General features: G+C 43.3%; 1 protein-coding gene across 4 annotated transcripts in view; it reads right to left on the reverse strand.

Moving 5' to 3' along the window:
• ipo11 (importin 11) overlaps positions 1-23,623 on the reverse strand; it is a 712,707-nt gene that overhangs the window by 271,624 nt on the left and 417,460 nt on the right. For all 4 annotated transcript variants that reach the window (XM_078549030.1, XM_078549021.1, XM_078549038.1 and 1 more), the window contains one exon: positions 3,160-3,240. In XM_078549030.1, the coding sequence (XP_078405156.1) occupies positions 3,160-3,240 (81 nt within the window). The remainder of the gene's footprint in view (positions 1-3,159; positions 3,241-23,623) is intronic.

Genomic DNA, 23,623 nt, shown 5'->3' on the forward strand with positions numbered 1-23,623 from the left:
TGGCTAAACATAGATTTTAAACTCAGTAGCTCAAATAGCATGTCCCTTTCACAAATAGTGAATACACACTGAGTTTTATAGATCTGAAACCCTCTACAAATTATCTAGTTTGGCAAAGGGACAGAGATGGAGAATAGAATAATTATTTCACTTCTCCCCCAGGAATGCTTATCTTGAAGTGCTACTCTTCTCTCCGATGGGATTTCCATTTGTCTCTTTCACCATGTTCACTATCATTGCTTTCCATTTCCCTTGTGGTGTTTGACAAGGTGTTTCTGCACCTGCTCCACCCCTCTTAAACAGTATAAAATCCATCACATTTCTACCTCTCCCCAGTTCTGAAGAGTCATACAGACCCAAAACATTAACTCTGTTTCTCTCTCCACAGATGCTGCCAGACCTGCTGAGTTTTTCCAGCATTTTCTGTTTTTATTTCAGATTTCCACTGTATTTTGCTTTTATTTTAATTATTTCACATTGTTCTTGATGTGGTTGTTCTTCCTGTGTTGTGCGTCTTAACTTTGTGAGGTTTTACTTACCTCCTTTAGTGCTGCATCAAGACAAAAGTAAAAGAAAGTCTCCTTTTTACTAGAAACTGTCTTCCATTCTCTCACCAAATCTGTCTCTCTTAATGTGTCCTTATTTACCTTATATACGTTCTAACTCACAATTTTCAGTTGTTCCAAGGCAATATAGTTTTGTGAAAGGGAAATTGTGTTTAACTGATTTATTAGAGTTCATTGAGGGAGTAACAAGTAAGATGGATAAAGTGGAACCTGGAGATGTGCTGTACTTAGATTTCTAGAACGCATTTGATAAGGTGACACGTCAAAGGTTACTACACAAAATAAGTGTGCATGGTGCAAGGGCTAACATATTAGCATGAATAAATGATTGGTTAGCCAACAGGAAGCAGAGTAGTGATAAATGGGTCTTTTTCAGGTTGGCAAGCTGTAACTATTGGAATGCCACTGGGGTCAGTGTTGGGGCCTCAACTACTTACAATTTACATCAATGATTTGGATGAAGGGGTCGAAAGTACGGTAGCTAAATTTGTTGATGACACCAAGGTAGGTAGGAATGTAAGTTGTCAAGGGGAGGTAGAGAGTCTGCAAAAGAATATAGACAGGTTAAGTGAGTGGGCAAAAGTTTGGCAGATAAAGTATAATGTGGGAAAATTTGAACTTGTCCACTTTGGCAGGAAGAATAGAAAAGCAGCATATTATTTAAATGGAGAGAGTGTGCAGAGCTCAAGGGATATCTGGGTGTCCTGGTACATGAAACACAAAAAGTTAGTATTCATATACAGCAAGTGATCAGGAAGCCAAATGGAATGTTGGCATTTATTGCAAACGGAATGGAATATTAAAGTAGGAAAGTTTTACTGTAGCTGTTCGGGGCCTTGGTGAGACCACATCTGGAGGACTGTGCACAGATTTGGTCTCCTTATTTGAAAAAGGATATAACCCCGTTGGAAGCAGTTCAGAGAAGGTTCACTCGGCTCATTTCTGGGATGAAGGGCTATTCTTATGAAGAAACATTGAACAGGTTAGCCCTATGCCCATTGGAGTTTAGAAGAATGAGAGGTGATCTTATTGAAGCATATAAGATCCTGAGGGGACTTGGTAGGGAGGATACCAGGAGGATGTTTCCTCTTGTCGGGAAGACTAGAACCAGGGGACATAGTTTAAGAATAAAGGATCTCCCTTTTAAGATGGAGATGAGGAGAGGTTTTTTTCTCAGAGGGTCATTAGTATGTGGAGTTCTCTTCCCCAGAAAGCAGTGGAGTTTGGGCATTGAATTTATTCAAGGCAGAGTTAGGCTAAAATTATTTAATTGTTCAGGTAGAACTGTTACCCTTCAGGAGGTATGTACAAGTCTTGTACGCCACCAAGTATTTTTTTGAATACCTCCCATTTTCATCTGCAGTTTTAACTGTGAATAGTTTTACCCAGTCTATTGTGGTCAATTCTTGCCTGATCCATCAAAGCCAGCCTTACCCAAGTCTGTTTTTAAGCTAAGTAGATCACCCTTATACCTCTCAAACTCAGTATCAAATTTAATCATATTATGGTCACTATTAGCTGAGTGTTACTTCATTCTTAAATTACTTACTAATTCAGGCTCATTCTAAATCTAAAATGGTCTATTCTCTTGTAGGTTCATGATCATATCGTTCCAAAACATTGTTCTGAATACACTCAAGAAGTCTGTCATCTTTGGGACCACATGTGAAAATTTCCTATGTGAAAATCAAAGTCTTTCATTATAACTGCTGTGTTTATGCAACAAACTTCTCTGATCTCCATGCTTATGTATCCTGCTATTTTATCACTGCTAACTGGAAGTCAAAAAGCACCTCCCATCAAATTCTTGCATCCTTTTCTATTCCTCAATTCTATATTGAGGAAGGAATGTGATTCTAGAGCCTTTAAGCAAATACCAGCACGTGATGTTGGGGGCTCTTGCTCTGGGAAGCCATGGACTTGAGGTTAGGATAAAATTGTGAGATTGCAGAAGTTGGCAAGGAAGAGAAATATCAAACCTCAAGAAGCCACTGAGCCTAAAGCTCTAATTGGGAAGGAGCAGTGGAACGACTAGGAATCAAGGGTGGAAGTGGGAGAGCATGTGACGTCCACAAGGTCCAAGAATAGGACAGAGAAAGCTAAATTTAACCGGAGGTAAAATCATAATATATATATACATACACACTTGCATATTAGCAACACATATATTGTCAGAACTAGTAATCCAGAGGCCCAGGCTAATGCTTTGGGATGTGGTTTCAAATCCCCCCACTGCAGCTGGTGGAATTTGAATTCAGTTAATAAATCTGGACTTATAAAGCTAGTCTCAGTAGTGGTCAGACCATGAAACTATCATCGATTGTCAGGAAAACCCATCTGGTTCACTAATGTCCTTTAGGGAAGGAAGTCTGCCATCCTTACCTGGTCTGTCCTACATGTAACTCCAGGCTCTCAGGAATGAGGTTGACTCTGAACTGCCCTCTGAAATGGCCTAGTATGTCACTCAATTCGTGGGCAATTAGGGATGGGCAACAAATGCTGGCCTTGCCAGTGACACTCACACCCCATGAAAGAGTAAAGAAATATACGAAAGCTTTCAAAACACTGTCAAGCGATAAAATAAAACGAGTACCTTAAGAACTTGAACTTGTCCTTCAGTGGTAATATCTTGCATCAGCTCACAGAAGGATTGGCACAGGGAAGCTGCAAAATTCTGCAAAAAATAATTTTCATACTCACATCAAACTGTAAAATAAGTTAACGACATATTAAAACAGCCGCATAGTGTAATTTTGTATACAAAAGTCAACAGAAATAGGTGTCAGTGAAGAGAATATAATTGATCCTCAAAGGTAGTGCAGTGAACCGAAGTGACACCAATAAATTACATTAGTGATGCAGTTTTATAGGAAGTCCTAAAAGCTAATCCAATGTTAACACACACATTGAATAAACTTTATTGGCTCAGTATTAACTTTGCATTTTAATACTAACACCCACTTTTGGTACAATTTGTTTCTATTCATGAAGTCAAAGCTTGAATGTTACTTAGTAAAATGTTACAAAGTACAGATGTCTATAGTTTCACAGCTATTGGAATGAAAGTGCTTTCCCTAACTGTTGAAATGAAAGTGTTTTTCCTCACCCTCAGCACAAGCTAACCGGAAAGCTTCAACAAATGTTAATGTTGCTTGTTTTTTATTTTGATGTTTAAAGGGGAAGTAATGTCCTGAGAGAGCACTTTTTATTCGAATTATTCTCGTTATATTTTGAAAAATTGCTCATGAAAATATTACTTTTTAAAAAAAGCCAAATATTTATATTCATGAGACTCTTCAGTCAGCTCTCCTCCTCGCTATTAAATGCCACCATTGACTGGGAGTATCTCAAAGTAGCAATTTTGATAGCTTAAAAACTAGTTGACTATCACACTGATCCAGGGCTTCCCAACCAATAGCAACCAAGCTATCGAGAAGTTTACAGATCAAATAGAAAACGAAGGGGATAATGACGGTTGTGTCTATTGTACAAAAAGGAGGCCACACTAAGAACTACCTTGTTACAAATGCAAAGTATTGGAAAAGGCCATCTGCCTGAAACATTAACTCAGCTTGACTCTCCACAGATGCCTGGCCTGCTGAGTATTTCAGCAATTTTGTTTATAAATCAAAAGTACATTTCTTTATAACTTTTCTGAAATAATATATTATCCAATATTTGTTGGGCAGTCCTTCATAAATGCTGGGAGTGAATGAAGTTTGCCATTTACCAACCTCCTCAGATGATCTTATCCAGAATGCTAAATAATATACATTCCTGAATTTATTCAAATTTAGGAATTATACAAAATCTCAAATGCACATTGATTTAGTTGATGTGCATAAAACAGTAACAAAAGTAACTAAAGTTACGCAAGGAGTAGACAGTGCCCCACATCTGCACACGTGTCCATATGATCAAATTCAAATATAAAGATATATCCAGATTTGAAAATAAGTACGTTTTTATCAAGGTGTGAAAATATGGCTGCTGTGTTTAATGTGCAATTCCAAAGTCAGAAGCATTTTTTGGAAGGGACCAAAAGAGCACTGTTTCTTCAGTTGAATCAACAAAAGTTAGATGCTGAGGTCCTGTTATGTTCAGATTAGTAACATTTTACATATACTCCAAATATAACATTGGCTTGGAGCTTTTTTGAGAAGCCAGCAATTGAAATGGAGGTGGTAAAAATTGTAAATTCTGGTAATCCAAAATGACAAAACAACTCCCCAGAAATACACAATCAGGATCTTAAAGATAAGGAGACCCATTGAAATAACTGACCTAGATTTAATAAAGTGCTGTGGTCCCCACCACCCTCTCCCCCAGCTAAAAGATCAGGCCTGCCCAACAGACGAACATCTGCCCCAGAACCAATTGGCCGTTAAATCAATTTGAGGCAATATGTCTGCCCCTCAGGAACAGGTAGCTACATCTCTGAAAGCTACTGGCTTCTGACTGGCCGCTGCCGGCACTGTACGCAGGGCTCGAGGTGGTGAGCGGCACTGGATCTCGACTCTCTAAATGTTTGGGGGTCTCGGTGGGCCCTTGCAGGGGGTTGGTGGGCCAGGGTTTGAGAGGCCATGTTGGGGGTGGGAGGGGCACACCTTGGTTGTGAACCTCCGATGGGCCCAGGGGCCCGTGAAGGAGGGACCAGCACCATCATGCACAGGGAAACCTGTTAAGCCTGCCACTTAGCGTGGACCTCTCCTGCCGCCTGTTACAACCCAGTGACAGGATAAGGCCCTTAAGTGGGCATTAATTGCCCATTCGGTGGCTTCAACTGACCCATCAGTGGCAGGCCACCCAGTGCCACCACCACCACCACTGGTATAAGTGCAGCGGGGGTAGGGGTGGACGGGTAGGCAGCAGACAGGCCACCCGCTGGATTTTACGTGACCCCACCTTCAAACCCACCAACAGAAGAATGTAAAATTCAGCCCTTAAAATTCACCTGAAACTAATATTTCCTCTAAGCTCTGTGTCCGTGGGCAACATACAGCAGTTGTGAAGTTATTGTGCAGGACCTTCACAAATTGCCCCTTTTAAAACATTGCTCATGCTGCCGCACAAAAAAAAATTAAATGTATTGTGCATTGAAATAAATGTGTCATGAAAATTTAGAGGGATCATTTCCTGAAACTCAAAAACATTATGCTCCTCAATCTGATTAGCATTCTGTGCATTTTCAGGATTTTTGTGTTTGAGATGCATCATGTTGTTTTTCGGATAATGTTTTACCACTGCCACTGTCAAACTATTTTGCTTCTTTATTCTCTTATGTCGACAATCCACAAAGCAAAAAATATAAGAGTGCAGTATACAAATTGTGCCTCTGTTCCCATCACAGCTTTATTTTTCCATATCTAGATATTCTTTCCAATGTTTGGAAAGTAATAAAAGTGTAAGGAGTAGTCACTTTCAACATATTTTAAAATAATTTGTCAGAGAGCCACAATGTAACTGTCTCTTCTAAATTAAATGATATGCCGTGGGTTAAATTTTTAAGTTACCACTTGTGGCATTTAAAATTAACTACAATAGAGCATCCCAGAGTCCCATCAATTAAGTAATAATTCTCACAAGAGGTATCCATTTTCAGTGAGCGGACATTATATTTCAATCCATGTGTGGATAAACACTTGAAGGGGAAGCATGTACAGGGATATGGGGGAATAGCAGGGGATTGGGATTAATCGAGTCGTTCTACCAAAGAGTCACACGAAGGGATGAATGGCCTCATTCTGTGCTTTATCATTCTATGATAAAAACTGGATTAGCCAAGAAAACATGGAACAATGCTCAAGTCTTTCCACATCCCTTTAAAAGATGGTTAATCTGGATGCCTTTGCACTAGTAGGTATTCTTGAGGAAATGCATTTTGTTTGTAGGCACTTTTAAAAGTTCCTAATTATTCTGATTGAAACTTACTAGAACTTACGAGTAACTAATCTCTGAGCAAAAGCTATTCATTATTGTAGGAACTGATTTTCCTATAACTGGGGAAACTTTTTTCCAGTTGGGAGCCCAAGGAAATGTGAAATTCCAGAATATCCATCCTTAGCTACCAATATTTATCTGAACTTATTTTCCACAGGCATTTTCATGGTTCCAACAGTACAGGTGTGATTTTGTGTCTATTTTTTTTAATTGAAGTTTTATTATTTTTTACTGCATTCAAGGTGAGGTGAGAGTGGCTGCCCTTGACACCAAGGTAGCATTTGACCGAGTGTGGCATCAAGGAGCCCTAACAAAACTGGAGTCAATGGGAATCAGGGGGATAACTCTCCACTGGTTGGAGTCATACCTAGCACAAAGTAAGATGTTGTTGTTGGAGGTCAATCATCTCAGTTCCAGGACATCACTACAGGAGTTCCTCAGGGTGCTATCCTTGGCCCAACCATCTTCAGCTCCTTCATCAATGACCTTCCTTCCATCATAATGTCAGAAGCGGGGTTGTTCACTGATGATTGCATAATGTTCAGCAACATTTGCAACTCCTCAGATGCTGAAACAGTCCAAATGCAGCAGGGCCTGATCAATATTCAGGCTTGGGCTGACAAGTGGTAAGTAATATTCATGCCACACAAGTGCCAGGCAATGACTATCTCGAACGAGAGAAAATCTATCCAACACCCCTTGACATTCATTAGCACTACCATTGCTGAATCCCTCATTATCAACATTCTGGAGGTTACCATTGACCGGAAACTGAACTGGACCAGCCATTATAAATACTGTGGCAACAAGAGCATGTCAGAGGCTAGGAAATCCTGCAGCGAGTAAGTCAGCTCCCAACTCCCCAAAGACTGTCCACCATCTACAAGGCACAAGAGTCAGGAGTCTGATGGAATACTCTCCGCTCACCTGAATGAGTGCAGCTCCAACAACACTCAAGAAGTTTGACACCGTCCAGGACAAAGCTGCCCACTTGATTGGCACAAACAATTCCTCCCTTCACCACCAATGCCAGTGACAGCATTATCGACAGGATGCACTGCAGGAACTCACCAAAGCTCCTTAGACAGCACCTTCCAAGCCCACTACCACTACCATCTAGAAGAACAAGAGCAGCAGATGCAAGGGAGCACCACCACCTGGAAGTCTCCTCCAAGCCACAACATCCTGACTTGGAAATATATTATCGTTCTTTCACTGACGCTGGTTCAAAATTCTGAAACGCTCTCCCTAACAGCACTGTGGGTGTACCTACACCACATGGCTGCAGCAGTTCAAGAAAGCAGCTCATCTTCTCAAGGGCAGTTAGGGATTGGCAATAAATGTTGGCCGAGCTAGTGACGCTCACACCTCATGAATGAATTTTTTAAAAATTCTTGGATGATAGCATATTAGAGGTAATAGCAAATTACACTTGCAGTTCCACATGAGGAAGTTTTGCACATTTTAATCAATTCCACATAACACTATGGGGTGGTCGGGATCTTTCCCTTGGTACAAAATGCCAACTTCATGGATAGCAACTCATTGAAAACTTTGAGAGATCGTGTGCAGCCAGTACAGAGTCTTTCAAGGTCCTGGGAAGGCCATCGATAGTCAGGTTTTCTTGGTCATTCAATTATTCAGTGCTTCTGCAGAAAAGAGGGGAAAACTATATAGTAGGTGAACCTACAGAAAGGGAGTCTATACTAAAATAACACATGAATGATGCATCCTTCACTTGTACTGTCAAATACCTCTCAGCTGCTTTGTCTGCATATTTTGTTATGAGCAACTGTCGGGAGTATGTCAAGTAGGGAATTCAGCAAGGCCCAGGTCAATTGTAAAGATTGCTTTGGGTTCAACAGTTTCCCAAATGTTAGTTTGGAAAATTTGGATTTGAGTACTGTAAGCATGCCAAAGAAAGCTTGTTTGTCTGCCAAAGTTTGGTGGCATTTGTGCATCTGCATGGAGTGGGATACAGTTACATGCTTTTGACTGCCCTCTTTTTATTCAGCTGCAAGTTGAGGTGACAGCAATTACTGTCCATGCTGTTGACCTGCCTTCGTGGCTAGTGTGCAACTTGACCTTGTTCTAAAGAGCTTTGATGGCTTTCCATATCTGCTTTTACGGAGGATAAGAAAGGAGCAGTAGCCCTATCATAGAACCATAAAAAAGTTACAGCACAGAAGGAGGCCATTCGGCCTGTCCTGTCCATGCCAGCCCGAGGACACCCAGGTGCCCTTTCTAATTCCACCTTCTTGCACCCAGCCCACAGCCCTGCAGCTTACAACACTTAAGGTGCAGATCCAGGTACTTTTTAAAAGAGTTTAGAGTTTCTGCCTCTACCACCAACTTGGGCAGCGAATTCCAGACACCCACTACCCTCTGCGTAAAAAAGTTCTTCCTCATGTCCCCCCTACACCTTCTGCCACTTATCTTGAATCTATGTCCCGTGGTTCTAGAATTCTCCACCAAGGAAAACAATTTTATCCTGTCCACTCTATCTATTCCCCTCATAATTTTGTACACCTCAATCAAGTCACCTCTCAGCCTTCTTTGTTCTAAGGAAAATAACCCCAACCTATCCAATCTCTCCTCGTAGCTACACTTTTCTAACCCTGGCAACATTCTTGTAAACCTCCTCTGCACTCTCTCCAGAGCTATTATGTCCTTCCTGTAATGTGACCAGAACTGCACACAATACTCCAGTTGTGGCCTCACCAGTGTTTTATACAATTCCAACATTATATCCTTACTTTTATATTCTATACCTCTGCCAATGAAGGAGAGTGTTCCATACGCCTCCTTAACAACCTTGTCTACTTGAACTGCTGCCTTCAGGGACCTGTGTACTTGTACGCCAAGATCTCTCACTTTATCTACCCCTCTTAGTATATTCCCATTTATTGTGTAATCCCTGTAACTGTTTGACCTCCCTAAATGTATGACCTCACACTTCTCTATGTTAAAATCCACCTGCCACTTTACCAACCCATCTATATCGTTTTGGAGATTATGGCTATCCTCTACACTATCCACTATTTGGCCAATCATTGTCTCATCTACAAATTTCCCAATCGTGCCCCCCACGTTCACATCCAAATCGTTAATATATAACACAAATAGCAAGGGTCCCAACACTGAAACCTGTGGAACACCACTTGCAATTCGCAAGGGCATCCATCAACCATTACCCTTTGTTTCCTGTTACAAAGCCAACCTTTTATCCAGTTTGCCACATTATCCTGAATCCCATGGCTTTTACTTTCCTGACCAATCTGCCATGTGGGGCCATGTCAAATGCCTTGCTAAAATCCATGTACACAACATCCACTGCACTACCTTCATCAACCCTTCTTGTCACTTCCTCAAAGAATTCAATCAAATTTGTGAGGCAAGATCTTCCTTTAACAAGTCCATGCTGACTATCCCTGACTAGTCCATGCCTATCCACATGACAGTTAATCCTATCTCTCAGGATTGATTCTACTAATTTGCTCACCACCGATGTAAGACTAACCGGCCTATAACTGTTTGGCATTTCCTATAATCCCTTTTTAAACAATGGAACTACGTTTGCATTTCTCCAGTCCTCTGGTACCTCCTCTGTATCTAGGGAAGATTGGAAAATCATCCTCAGAGCATCTGCTATCTCCTCCCTGACTTCCTTCAGCAGCCTCGGAAACAATCCATCTGGCCCTGGTGACTTATCAACTTTCAAGGGTTTCAACCCTTCGAGTACTTCCACTCTCTTTATGACTATTCCGTCCAATATCTCACAGCGTTCCTCCTGGACTACTATATCTACATCCTCCCTTTCCTTTGTAAACACGGAGACAAAATATTCATTCAAAACCCTTCCCACAGCCTCTGCATCTACACACAAGTTTCCATCTTCATCTCTGATAGGTCCCACTTTTTCCTTAACTAACCTTTTAGCATTAATGTATTGGTAAAACATCTTTGGGTTATCTTTAGCTTTACTTGCTAATCTTTTTTCATGCCCTCTCTTTGATTTCCTTATTTCCTTTTTCACTTTGTCCCTGCACTTCCTATATTCGTCTAGGCTATCAGCAGTGCTTAGCTCTATGTGCCTATCGTATGCTTTCTTTTTCTGTTTGATCTTCCCCTGTATTCCTCTAGACAACCAATCTAGCGGGGTCTAGATTTGGCAGTACCACTCTTATTTTTGTAGGGGACATGTCTACTTTGTACAATTAGGATCTTGCTTTTTAGTGCTTCCCACTGGTTTTCCACTGTTTTATCCTCCAGCAGTGCTGTCCAGTCCACCTCAGCCAAATCCCTTCTCATTTCTGCAAAACTTGCCTTCCCCCAGTTCAAGACTTTTACTCCTGCCTTATCTCTGTCCTTTTCCATGGTAACGCTAAATCTAACTGAATTGTGATCACTGTCCCCGATATGGTCGCCAACTGTCACTTCACCCACTTGCCCTTCTTCGTTCCCCAAGGCTAGGTCTAGAATTGCATCTCCTCTCGTTGGGTTTGTCACTAATTGGTTGAAAATATTTTCCTGGACACACGGCATGAATTTTTCTCCCTCAGTGCCCCTTATATTGTTTGAATCCCAGCTGATATTAGGATAGTTGAAGTCTCCCACTATTATTGCCCTCTTGTTCTTACAAGCAGAAATTTGCCACATATTTGTTCTTTTATCTCCCTTTCACTATTTGGGGGTCTGTAGTATATTCCCAGTAGTGTGACTGCCCCTTTTTTATTTCTAAGCTCAATCCATAAAGCCTCGTTTGTAGACCCATTATATTATCCCTTCTCACAACTGGAATTGATTCTTTAACCATTAGTGCTACCCCCCTCCTTTTTTATCTCCTACTCTATCGTGTCTGAAGACTCTATAACCAGGGATATTAAGCTGCCAGTTTTGTCACTCCTTTAGCCAGGTCTCCATTATAGCAATGACATCCTGCTGCTATGTGTCTACCTGTGCCCTTAACTCATCTACCTTGTTTGTAATATTCCTTGCATTGAAGTATAAACTGTTTAACCTCATCAATTTCCCTTGCTGGACACTTTGTCAACTTTGCTTCTCCTGTAACTCCATGTCTATCACAATGTCCCTAGCTAATGTTCTACCTCCATTTTTCTGATCTGAATCTGACCTATCTGATCCTACTCCTGGGATCCCACCCCCCTGCCACACTAGTTTAAATACTCCCCAACAGAACCAGCAAAAGCCCCCAACAAGGACACTGGTCCCAGCTCTGCCTGGGTGCAGCCCATCTAGTTTGTCCAGGTCCCACCTTCCCCAGAACCGGTCCCAGTGCCTCAAGAATCTGAATCCATCCCGGCTACACCATCTCTCCAGCCGCGTATTCATTTGGTCTATCCTCTTATTCCTGCTTTTGCTAGCACGTGGAACTGGGAGAAATCCTGAGATTACTACATTTGAGGTCCTGCATTTTAATTTATCTCATAACTTCCTGTACTGAGCCTGCAGGTCCTCATCCCTTAGTTTACCTATGTCATTGGTACCAATGTGTACCACGACCACTGGCTGTTTACCTAACCCCCTCCCGGAATGTCCTGCAGCCGCTCTGTGACATCCTGGGCCCTGGCACCAGGGAGGCAACATACCATCCTTGATTCACATTTGCGGCCACAGAAGCGTCTGTCTGTGCCACGAACTATTGAATCCCCAGTGACTGCGCTAACTTCTCCCAGAATGCTTCTCAATCACTTCTCACTACCGCCCTCTGTTGGATCATTGGGAAATCACTGTGATCAGTCCAACTTGCACATGATGTAAGGAGTTTGAACACTGGCCATGTTAATTTGTGAAGCTCCAAATTAAAGTCACAATTAGGAAGCCGTAAAGTTTAACTTTGCACAATTCCAAAATACCTCAAACAATCTACTAATGACCCAAATATAAAAAGAAAAGCTGAAATAGCCACAATGTAACCCCAAGAATAATTAGCTTTTAAAACAATATAAAACAGATGCTAAAATACCCTACAAAATGCAGGCATTAAGATGAACCATCACAACCAGAAACCACTACACGTTCCTTTCAGTCTGTGTTATAAATTTCATTTGATTCCTTTGGCAAGTAGATCTACCAACAAGGGCAGAAGAATTTGATTTAAGAGTTCTTTCAATCAACAGCCCAATGAACAAAACATCTCGAAGCCCAGTTGCACCTATGAGGATCCTTACTGTGGAATAGTGCTTCTGTTCATTACCATGACATTCAAGAACTACAATTTTCAGGCCCAATACAGGATTATCATAATGAAATTCACTGATTCACCCTAGCCTATGAATCACTTGTGGGATCAAAACAAATGGAAGGAATTGGGTCCAATGAAAATCTTTGCATGCAGGAAAAGGCGATCAAACAAACTCCAAACTGACAACATTCCGAGAGGAAACATGGGATCTGATGGTTGTCCAGTGAACCAATTAGCTCCAGATTCCCCCAGCTTCTTAAACTCAAGAGGCAACCTAGCAATTGTTAGCATGTTATCTATCCTGGCTAAATGTGGAGATAATATCGAGACAGCAGCATATTAACAGTATTATACTTTGACAAAGTCATCCCAATTCTTCACACACACCCGTGCAAACCTCTTCAAAGGGTGCCTCCAGATGGTCCCATTCCTGAAGTGGCAGCGCCCACTATTGTCATACGGGTTCGGTCCTTCCAAGGCTGCAGACCCTCTGATTGAGTCATTCTTTATGGACAGCAGACATGAAGGCAGCCAATTAGGATGCTGTCTCCCAAAATTGGCAAGTGTGGGGTCAGGATCCCAAAATGCTAAGGGTGTAAGTAAGATCCCACCCATCATGTTCAGAGGACAAACATTTTTTTTCAACAATTGTAAGCAACAATAATTGCAAATAAACTACTGCATTTTGCACACTATTTGAAGCCTTTCATTGAATTATATGATGGTTATGCACAGAAGGAAGCCATTTGACCCATCATGTCTGTGCTGGACATCTGTAGGAACAATTCACCTAGTGCCTGCCACTTCCCAGTTCTTTTTCTTCCCTGTTTTTTTTTCCCCTGTAGCCCACATATTCTTCCTTTTCAGATAATGATCCTCTCTGAATGCCTCAATTGAACCCACATCCACCACAACCTTGGGCAGTGCATTCCAGATCCTAACTACCGGCTGTGTGAAAATGTTTTTCCTCATATGGTGATTGCTGGTTGTGGTGCCCAAAACTGGACGCAATATTCCAGTTGAGGCCCAGAGCTCTATACAAGTTTAAAATAATTTCCTTGCTTTTGAACTCCATGCCCTTATTAATAAAGCGCAGGATGTTGTATGATTTACTAACCATTGACTCAACCAGGGCTGCCACCTTAATAAATGATTTGTGTACGCAGAAGAGCACATGGTTTAGGGGGTAACATAATAGCATGGATAAAAGATTGATTAGCTAACAGGACACAGAAAGTAGCGATAAACGTGTCTTTTTTAGGTTGGCAAGCTGTAACTTGTGGAGTGCCACAGGGATCAACTATTTACAATCTATATCAATGACTTGTCCTCTAAACATGTTGGGTGGGGTCTTACACCCTTAGCATTTTGGGAACCTGACCCCACACTTGTCAATTTTATGCTATTGTAGTTAAATTTGTTGATGACACTAAGATGGGTAGGAAAGTAAATTATCAAGGGGAGGGAGAGTGTCTACAAATGGATATAGGTAGATTAAGTGACTGGGATAAAATTTGGCAGAGCGAGTTTGTGGGAAAATGTTAATTTGCCCACTTTGGTGGGTAGAATAGAAAAGCAATATGGAAACAGCATTGGCTGAGTGCCAGAAATAAAGAGTAGTGATTAATGGATGTTTTTCAGGCCAAAGGAAGGTTTGCAGTGGAGTTCCCCAGGGCTCAGTGTTGGGACACTTGCTTGTCTTGATATACACTGTTGACCTAGATTTTGTTGTACATGACACAATTTCAAAGTTTGCAGAAAATACAATACTTGGAAGCAGTGTGAGCTGTGAGGAAGATAGTTTAGAACTTCAAAAGGACATAGGCAAGTTGGTGGAATGTGCGACAGGTGGGAGATGAAGTTCAATGCAGAGAAATGTGAAATGATTCATTTGGTAGAAAGAACATGGAGAGACGGTATAAAATAGGGGGTACAATTCTAAATGGGGTGCAAGAGCAGAGGGACCTGGGTGCATATATGCATAAGTCATTGAAGGTGGGAGGACAGGTTGAGAGCAGAGTTAATAAAGTATACAGTATCCTGGGTTTTATTAATAGGGGCATAGAGTACAAGAGCAAGGAGGTTATGTTGAACTTGTATAAGTCACTAGTTTGGCTTCAGCTGGTGTATCGTGTCCAGTTCTGGGGCCCGCACTTTAGGAAGGATATGAAAGCATTGGAGAGAGCACCAAAAAGACTCATGAGAATGGTTCCTGGGATGAGGTACTTCAGTTCTGAAGATAGATTGGAGAAGATAGGGCTGTTTTCCTTAAAGAAAAGAAAGCTGAGAGGAGATCTAATATTCAAAATCATGAGGGGTCTGGGCGGAGTAGATGCGGAGAAACTGTTCCCACTAGTGACAGGGTCGAGAACAAGAAGGCACATGTCTAAAGTAATGAGCAAAAGAAGCAATAGTGATACGAGGAAAAACATTTTCACGCAGTGAGTGTATAGGGTCTGGAATGCTCTGAGAGTGTGGTGGAGGCAGATTCAAATGAAACATTCAAAAGGGAATTAGGCTGTAATTTGGAAAGGAAAAAATGTGATGGGTTGTGGGGAGCAGGTGAGAGAATGGTGAGTTTCTCATTTGGAGAGCTGGTGCAGACACAATGGGCGAAATGGCCTTCTTCTGCACCATAACAATCCTGTGATAAGACAGATATTGTAAATTGTTTTATCTTTCTGACCTTGTAAAATTTATTTTTGTTTGTTCAAAACCCATGAAATCTTGTGGCTTTATTCACTGAGCAAATGTCTTGAATCACAAACTATCTATCACAGAATCACACAGTGCAGAAGAGGCTGCACCGACATGTGAGAAACACCTGACCTACCTACCTAATCCCATTTACCAGCACTTGGCCCATAGCCTTCAATGTTATGACGTGCCAAGTGCTCATCCAGGTACTTTTTAAAGGATGTGAGGCAACCCACCTCCGCCACCCTCCCAGGCTGTGCATTCCAGACTCTCACCACCCTCTGGGTAAAAAGGTTTTTCCTCACATCCCCCCTAAACCTCCTGCCCCTCACCTTGAACTTATGTCCCCTTGTGACTGACCCTTCAACTAAGGGGAACAGCTGCTCCCTATCCACCCTGTCCATGCCCCTCATAATCTTGTACACCTCGCTCAGGTTGCCCCTCAGTCTTCTCTGCTCCAATGAAAACAACCCAAGTCTATCCAACCTCTCCTCATAACTTAAATGTTTCATCCCAGGCAACATCCTGGTGAATCCCCTCTGCACCCCTCCAGTGCAATCACATCCTTCCTATAATGTGGCAACCAGAACTGCACACAGTACTCCAGCTGTGGCCTCACCAAGGTTCTATACAACTCCAACATGACCTCCCTACTTTTGTAATCTATCCCTCAAATCTACTTTAACAAAATGTTAGTGGTGCCTAACCGGATCTTACCAAAAACTTAGGGGTATGGCATAGGATCATAACATTCCCCACAGCCAACCTAAACTAAATGATACAATGATCACTGTCCCCTAAACATTCCCCTACTGACGCTTGATCCACTTGACCCTCCTCATCCCCAAAAACCAGGTACAGCACTGCCTCCTTCCTCACTGGACCGGAAACAAACTGCTGTACAAAACTTTCCTGAACGCATATTAGGAATTCTTGCTCCTCTCTGTCCTTTACACTATAAGTATCCAAACATAGACTGGGATAATAGAAGTCCCCCGTTATAACTACTCTATAATTCTTATTCTTGCACATTTGAATTCTGGGTCACAGCACTTTTACCCATGAAGGCACAAACTGTATATGTGATGTACTACATGGGACAGTACCAGGGAAGTTTCCTATGACCACAGTCCAGCTGAGAAGCACGCTACATACCACGTGCAAAAGTTATAATTTTATCGACTTTCTATATATTACTTTTGTCCCATCTATTCTAATGTTCCATTTGGGATTGCCCGTTTTAATAGCTAAACAACATAGCTTGTTTGCTTTACGTGCTCGTCCTGTAACTGAAATCCTGGCATTATTTTTTTGAGATTCAAAGTTCACTGCTGATGCTTTAGACTTAAGAAACCTGAAAAACAAGCACTATTAGCAGGACAGATCATATTAATGATAAAAACGTTTGATTCTCCTGTAGAGGCCGGCGAGCGTTCTTTAGTGACAAGGAGTCTGAGATGAACAGCAAAAAGCCTTAGTCACGGAAAAAGTAGTGATGAAATTGGGTAGGCCCTAGAGCTTCACGAACCCCAAGAATGGAAAATTGCATGTGGCACCACCCATTTGCAATGACACCATTTTTACATGTACGGTCAGCACGTAGCTTCCCCTTTACTGATCAAACAAAGCAATACACCTAGTGCGGAAAATGTTAAATAAAGAAAAATGTAAACTTTAAAATTAATTACAATAAACATTTATGTTTTTGTTTACTACAATAATTTGAATATAGAAGATATTAGGATACTACTGAATCATCCTTGCTTTTCAGTGAGTATAAAATAAAGCAATCTTTGAGTGCTGCTTGTCTACACTGAGTGCTGCTTGAGTGCAATGTGTGAAGCCAGGAGTTTGGTGAGTGAGAGGAACTGTAAATTAAGAAAAATAACTTAATAAACACAATAAAGATGACAAGATGGCTGATGTGTCACGGCTGCAGCATGTGGAAGCTCCTGGTTGTAACTGCAATCCATGGCAACCACATCTGTAATATGTGTCTGTGGCTTGAGGAGCTTCGGCTCAGAGTTAATGAGCAGGAGGCTGAGCTCAGGCACTGCAACACATCAGGAAAGGAATTGTTTCCTGGACACATTGTTCCAGAAGGCAGTCACACCCCTTAGGTTAGCATCGTCTGATTTGGAAGTGGTTAAGGACAGAAGGGTGCGACTGTGAGTCAGGCAGGTAAGAGGATCAAGAAGGTGGGAGTGGAGGAGACTCAGCCCTTGCAATTGAGCAACAAGTTTGAGGGTCCTGCAGTCTGTATAGACAAGAGCGAGGGCTGTAGTGTGGATGAGCAGACTGAACATGGCACAATGGTACAGGAAGCCATTCAAGTGGGGGGAGTTAAAAGGAATGTAGTGGTTGTAAGGGACAGTATAGTCAGGGGGGCAGACACAGTTTTCTGCAGCCAAGAGAGAGAATCCAGAAGGTTGTGTTTCCTGCCCAGTGCCAGGGTTCAGGATATCTGCTCAGGGCTCGAGAGGAACTTGCAGTGGAAGAGGGAGGACCCAGTTGTTGTGGTCCATGTAGGTACCAACAACATAGGTAAGGTTAAGGAAGGGGTTCTGCAGAGGGAATATGGGGAGCTCGGCACTAAATTAAAAAGCAGAACTCCAGAGGTAATCAACTCTGGATTACTATCCGAGTCACGTGCAAATTGGCATAGGGTAAATAAGACTAGAGAGATAAATGCATGGCTCAAAGACTGGTGTGGGGGAAGTAGGTTCCGTTCGTGTGGCACCAGTACTGGGGAAAGTGGGGGCTGTACTATGCTGGGACCAATGTTCTAGCGAGTCGTATAAGTAGGGAAGCAGAGGGGGCTTTAAACTAAATAGTGGGGGCAAGGGATAGCATGTCAAAATATGTGGTATATCAAAGGTTAGAGGCAAGGTGACGGAGGTCCGGTGGAACACTGCAATGACCATAAGACATAGGAGCAGAAATTAGGCCATTCGGCCCATCGAGTCTGCTCCGCCATTCAATCATGGCTGATAAGTTTCTCAACCCCATTCTCCTGCCTTCTCCCCGTAACCTTTGATCCCCTTACCAATCAAGAACCTATCTATCTCGGTCTTAAATACACTCAATAACCTGGCCTCCACAGCCTTCTGTGTCAATGAATTCCATAGATTCACCACTCTCTAGCTAAAGAAGTTTCTCCTCATCTCTGTTCTAAAAGGTCTACCCTTTACTCTGAGGCTGTGCCCTCGGGTCCTGGTCTCTCCTACTAATGGAAACATCTTCCCCACGTCCACTCTATCCAGGCCTTTCAGTATTCTGTAAGTTTCAATCAGATCCCCCCTCATCCTTCTAAACTCCATTGAGTATAGACCCAGAGTCCTCAAACGTTCCTCATATATTAAGCCTTTCATTCCTGGGATCGTTCTCATGAACCTCCTCTGGACCCTCTCCAGGGCCAGAACATCCTTCCTGAGATACGGGGCCCAAAATTGCTCACAATATTCTAAATGTGGTCTGACCAGAGCCTTATAAAGCCTCAGCACCACATCCCTGCTTTTATATTCTAGTCCTCTCGAAATAAATGCCAACATTGCATTTGCCTTCCTAACTACCGACTCAACCCATAAGTTAACCTTAAGAGAATCCTGAACTAGGACTCCCAAGTCCCTTTGCACTCCAGATTTCTAAATTCTCTCCCCATTTAGAAAATAGTCTATGCCTCTATTCTTCCTACCAAAGTGCATGACCTCACACTTCCCCACATTGTATTCCATCTGCCACTTCTTTGCCCATTCTCCTAACCTGTCCAAATCCTTCTGCAGCTTCCCCGCCCCCTCCACCTATCTTTGTATCATCTGCAAACTTAGCCAGGATGCCCTCAGTTCCTTCATCTAGATCATTAACGTATAAAGTGAAAAGTTGTGGTTCCAACACTGACCCCTGCGGAACTCCACTAGTCACCGGCCACCATCCTGAGAAGGACCCCCTTTATCCCCACTCTCTGCCTCCTGCCAGACAGCCAACCTTCTATCCATGCTAGTACCTTGCCTCTAACACCATGGGCTCTTATCTTTCTGAGCAGCCTCCTGTGCGGCACCTTGTCAAAGGCCTTCTGGAAGTCCAAGTAGATAACATCCATTGGCTCTCCTTTGTCTAACCTACTCTTTACCTCCTCAAAGAAGCAGATTTGTCAGGCATGACCTCCCCTTGATGAAACCATGCTGACTTTGCCCTATTTTATCATGCACTTCCAAGTATTCTGAAATCTCATCCTTAATAATGGACTCTAAAATCTTACCAACGACCAAGGTCAGGCTAATCGGCCTGTAATTTCCCGTCTTTTGCCTCACTCCCTTCTTAAACAGGGGGGTTACGTTAGCGATTTTACAGTCCTCTGGGACCCTCCCTGACCTCCAGTGATTCCTGAAAGATCACCACTAACGCCTCCACTATCTCTTTAGCTATCTCCTTCAGAACTCTGCGGTGTAATCCATCTGGTCCAGGTGATTTATCCACCTTCAGACCTTTCAGTTTTCCTAGTACCTTCTCCTTGGTAATGGCCACCATACTCACCTCTGCCCCCCGACTCTCTTGAACTTTGGGGATGTTACTCGTGTCTTCCACCGTGAAGACTGACGCAAAGTACCTATTCAGTTCCTCCGCCATTTCTTTGTTCCCCACTACTACTTCTCCAGCGTAATTTACCAGCAGCCCAATGTCCACTTTTGCCTCTCTCGTACCCTTTATATATCTAAAAAAACCTCTTGTATCTTCTTTTATATTACTAGCTAGTTTACCCTCATATTTAATCTTCTCCATCCTTATTTCTTTTTTAATTGTCCTCTGTTGGTCTTTGTAGGCTTCCCAATCCCCTGGTTTCCCACTGCTCTTCGTCACATTGTATGCAGTCCCCAGAGGGTGTCATGCATCATCGTCACTTGCTGTACGCTCCACAACCTGGCGCTGCGGCTGGGGTAGGGGCCTGGCTAAGAAGGAGATGGAAGAGCTTCATGTATTCACGATGAGATTGAGGATGGGGATGAGGGAGAGGAGTCGAGGATGCCAGTGATGAGGCCTCCCCAATGGCCAGACAAGGCAGGCGCACTTTGGAGTCCCTCATAGCTGCAAGGCTCGTGGAGGATAATTACAAGATGCAACGTGGACAGTCCTGACATCCTCACCTTGGATCTGTGAACATTTAACTTCTGTGTGGCTGATGGCAGTGCACACACCCTCAGTGCTTAGGCTCATGCCATGGAGACGCAGTGGAGGCCCCAATAGTTGCTAGATTCCAGGAGGACGATGACGACATGCAATGAGGACACTCTATAGAATGTCTGTCTCCTGTCTGGCTGAGGGCAGTTCACCTGCGCTCCGTGATCAGGGTCATATCATGGAAATGCAGCCATAAAACTTTAAATGCACCTGATCATTTGTCAGCCTTCAGCACCTGAGCCCTTCAGGAGAACAGCGCCATCGGTCACAGATGTTGAAGAGGTGGGGGCCAGCCCCACCTCAAAGGTGCTGAGAGCACACAGAGAGAATGTCCGAACTCGGTAGCGCCTACCCACAACATTCTAGCAGCAAGAACAAGCACCATCAAGCTGCAAGCATCACTAATGAGTGAGAGAGAAGCTGGACCATCACTTTGGTCTGAAGGTTACACACTGCACAGGGAAGTGGCCCTGGACAAAGACACCTGCCTTTATCTTGTGCAGGAACCAAAGTTTCACATCTGAGTGACGCGAACACTGCTCATTAGAACAAGGAGCCATAGGCAAACAGACATTTGTGGGATTTTGTTTACAATAGTGAACATGAACGAGTGTTTAATACCTGTGCCCAGGCTGTGCAACTGCAACCTTCCTAACCCTGCCGCTACATCTTGGTGCTCCCCTGACATGTCCAGTGGAGGTGGAGGCAGCCTGCTGACTGCTATGACCTGTGATGACCTTGGTCGATGGCCTCTGGAGGGCTGAGACCCGGAGGGCCGTGGCCTGCTTTTGGGGACTTGCTGTGTGGCAGTGGCACCCTCCTCGACCTGTGGAGCTGGAGTCGCTGGGGTGACAGGGCGAGGGGATTCGGATTGGCCGGACAACCCCAGAGTCACCTGGGTGAATGGACCTGGGGTGTGCACCTGATCACCTGATGCGTCGACACTGCTGGAGGCCAACTATGGCATCAGTGATGGAGTTCAGCCCACGCAGCAGTGCAGGAGCGACATCCTGGACCAAGGTCTTCATGGCAGCTGCCATCCTACCAGTGTTGACCTCGGCCCATTGGCATGCCGACACTCAGACTGAAGGTGGATGGACTCCTCCATCGTGCCTTGCAATCTGAGGAGTGCTGTGGGCATCCATTCCTGATGTTCCTGAGTTTGCCTTTGCAGCTCCAGCAACTGAAATATGAGCAAGTCTAGAGGCTCCTCATCTGACAGCAGATTTCTGGCCTCCAGCACTCCTACGAGTACCATAAGCCTGGGAAGTCCCTACCGGCATCGCCTGCTGTGGAACAGGCAGTGCGATGTTTCATATCATTTAGACTCACAAATCTTTGAAATTCAGTGCTAGTGACAGTGTCTGTGATGATCAATTCTGGCAACCCATGTATAGAAAATCTTTGGTGTAGTAACTTTTTTATAGTCGCACCTGACATTCGTGACCTAACCTCATACACCGCTAGCCATCTTGAATGCGCGTCAATTATTAGTAGGAACATGGTGCCGAGAAAAGGGCCAACGTAATCTATGTGCAGTCTCACCCAGGGCCTATCAGACCATCCACTCGGGTGTAGTGGGGCCACAGCAGATAACTTCTGTAGTTCTTGGCATTGTATAAAAAGTGTTCAACCACCTTCTTGATATCACCGTCCATGCCCGGCCACCAAATTTAACTTCACGCAATCATTTTAATTCTTGAGGTTCCCTGATGTGCGCTGTGCAACTCTGCTAAGAGTGGTTCTATTCCTTGTGAAGGAACAACTACTCAATAACAGGATACCACCTTGACTGCTCAATTAATTCCTTCATGTGGAGAAGGGCTTCAATTCGTTCCTGGGAGCATCCTCTCTAGACGGGGCTGGATCACAATTCATCCAGTTTCTTACCTGCCTTGCGCAGACTGGCATTGTTAGTACGATCTCTCGGGGAATTGGGGCATATTCATTGCTCTCCTACAAAGGAAGGCAACTTAGGGCATCAGCATTGGCTATATATGCATCCTTGGTCTGCGCACAAAAGTGTATTCATATGCAGATAAAATTAGAACCCGTTTTTAAATCCATGCAGAAGTTATAGGAGGGATAGCTTTTCCTTCACTGAACAGACCCAAGAGCAGCTTGTGGTCAGACACTATCATAAAGTGTCGGCCATGTACATACTGATGAAATTTTTTAAACTCTGAAAATAATCAATAATCCTTCTTTCTTGATTTGCGAATACCCTTTTTCGGCCTTGGAAAGGGTGCTGTACATGTAGCCTATCGGCCTTTCTGAACTGTTGCCCATCTTGTGCGATAGTACCGCTCCCATGCCACGGGGGGACACATCGCAGGTTAGTACCAGTTCCTTTGTCGGGTCGTAGTTTTCGAACAAGTTTGAAGAGTGCAAGAGTTGTTTAACTTTTGTGAAGGCTTCTTTGTGGGGTGACTTCCAAACCCAATGCTGGTTTATCTTTAATAATGAGTGTGGAGGTGCTAGGACTGTTGGATAGTTGATAAATTGGGTAGGAATCAACATAATAACTAACCATACCCAAGAATAATTTGAGTTCAGAGACATTTTTAGGCGAAGGTGCCTACTTAATAGCTTTAACTTTTTCTTCTACTGGGTGTAACCCTTAGGCATCCACCCAGTGGCCCAAAGAAACAACTATGCTTGTCTGAAAGGTACACTTTTCTTTTTATAAGCACACCCCTGCTTCTAAAAATCATTTCAAGACTTCCTCCAAATTAGCCAACTGCCCAGCTTCTGTGAACCCTGTCATTAGGGCGTTCTCCATGTAGACCACGACTTGAGGTAGTCCTTATAGCAAAATCTCCATCGTCCTCTGGAACATCACACAAGCTGAGGAAACACCGAAGGGCATATGGGTGTAATGATATAACCCTTTGTGGGGTTTCTGGTCACAAACTCTCTGAAGGTACCATCCAGTTCCAGCTGCTGATACGTGTGACTCATACCTAGTTTAGTATAAGTTGTTCCTCCTACTAATTTAGCACAGAGATCCTCAATCCTGGGGGTCGGGTACTTGTCCAAT

The sequence above is a fragment of the Cetorhinus maximus genome, chromosome 1 (assembly GCF_964194155.1).
Source record: "Cetorhinus maximus chromosome 1, sCetMax3.hap1.1, whole genome shotgun sequence".
NCBI classification, from domain to species: domain Eukaryota; kingdom Metazoa; phylum Chordata; class Chondrichthyes; order Lamniformes; family Cetorhinidae; genus Cetorhinus; species Cetorhinus maximus.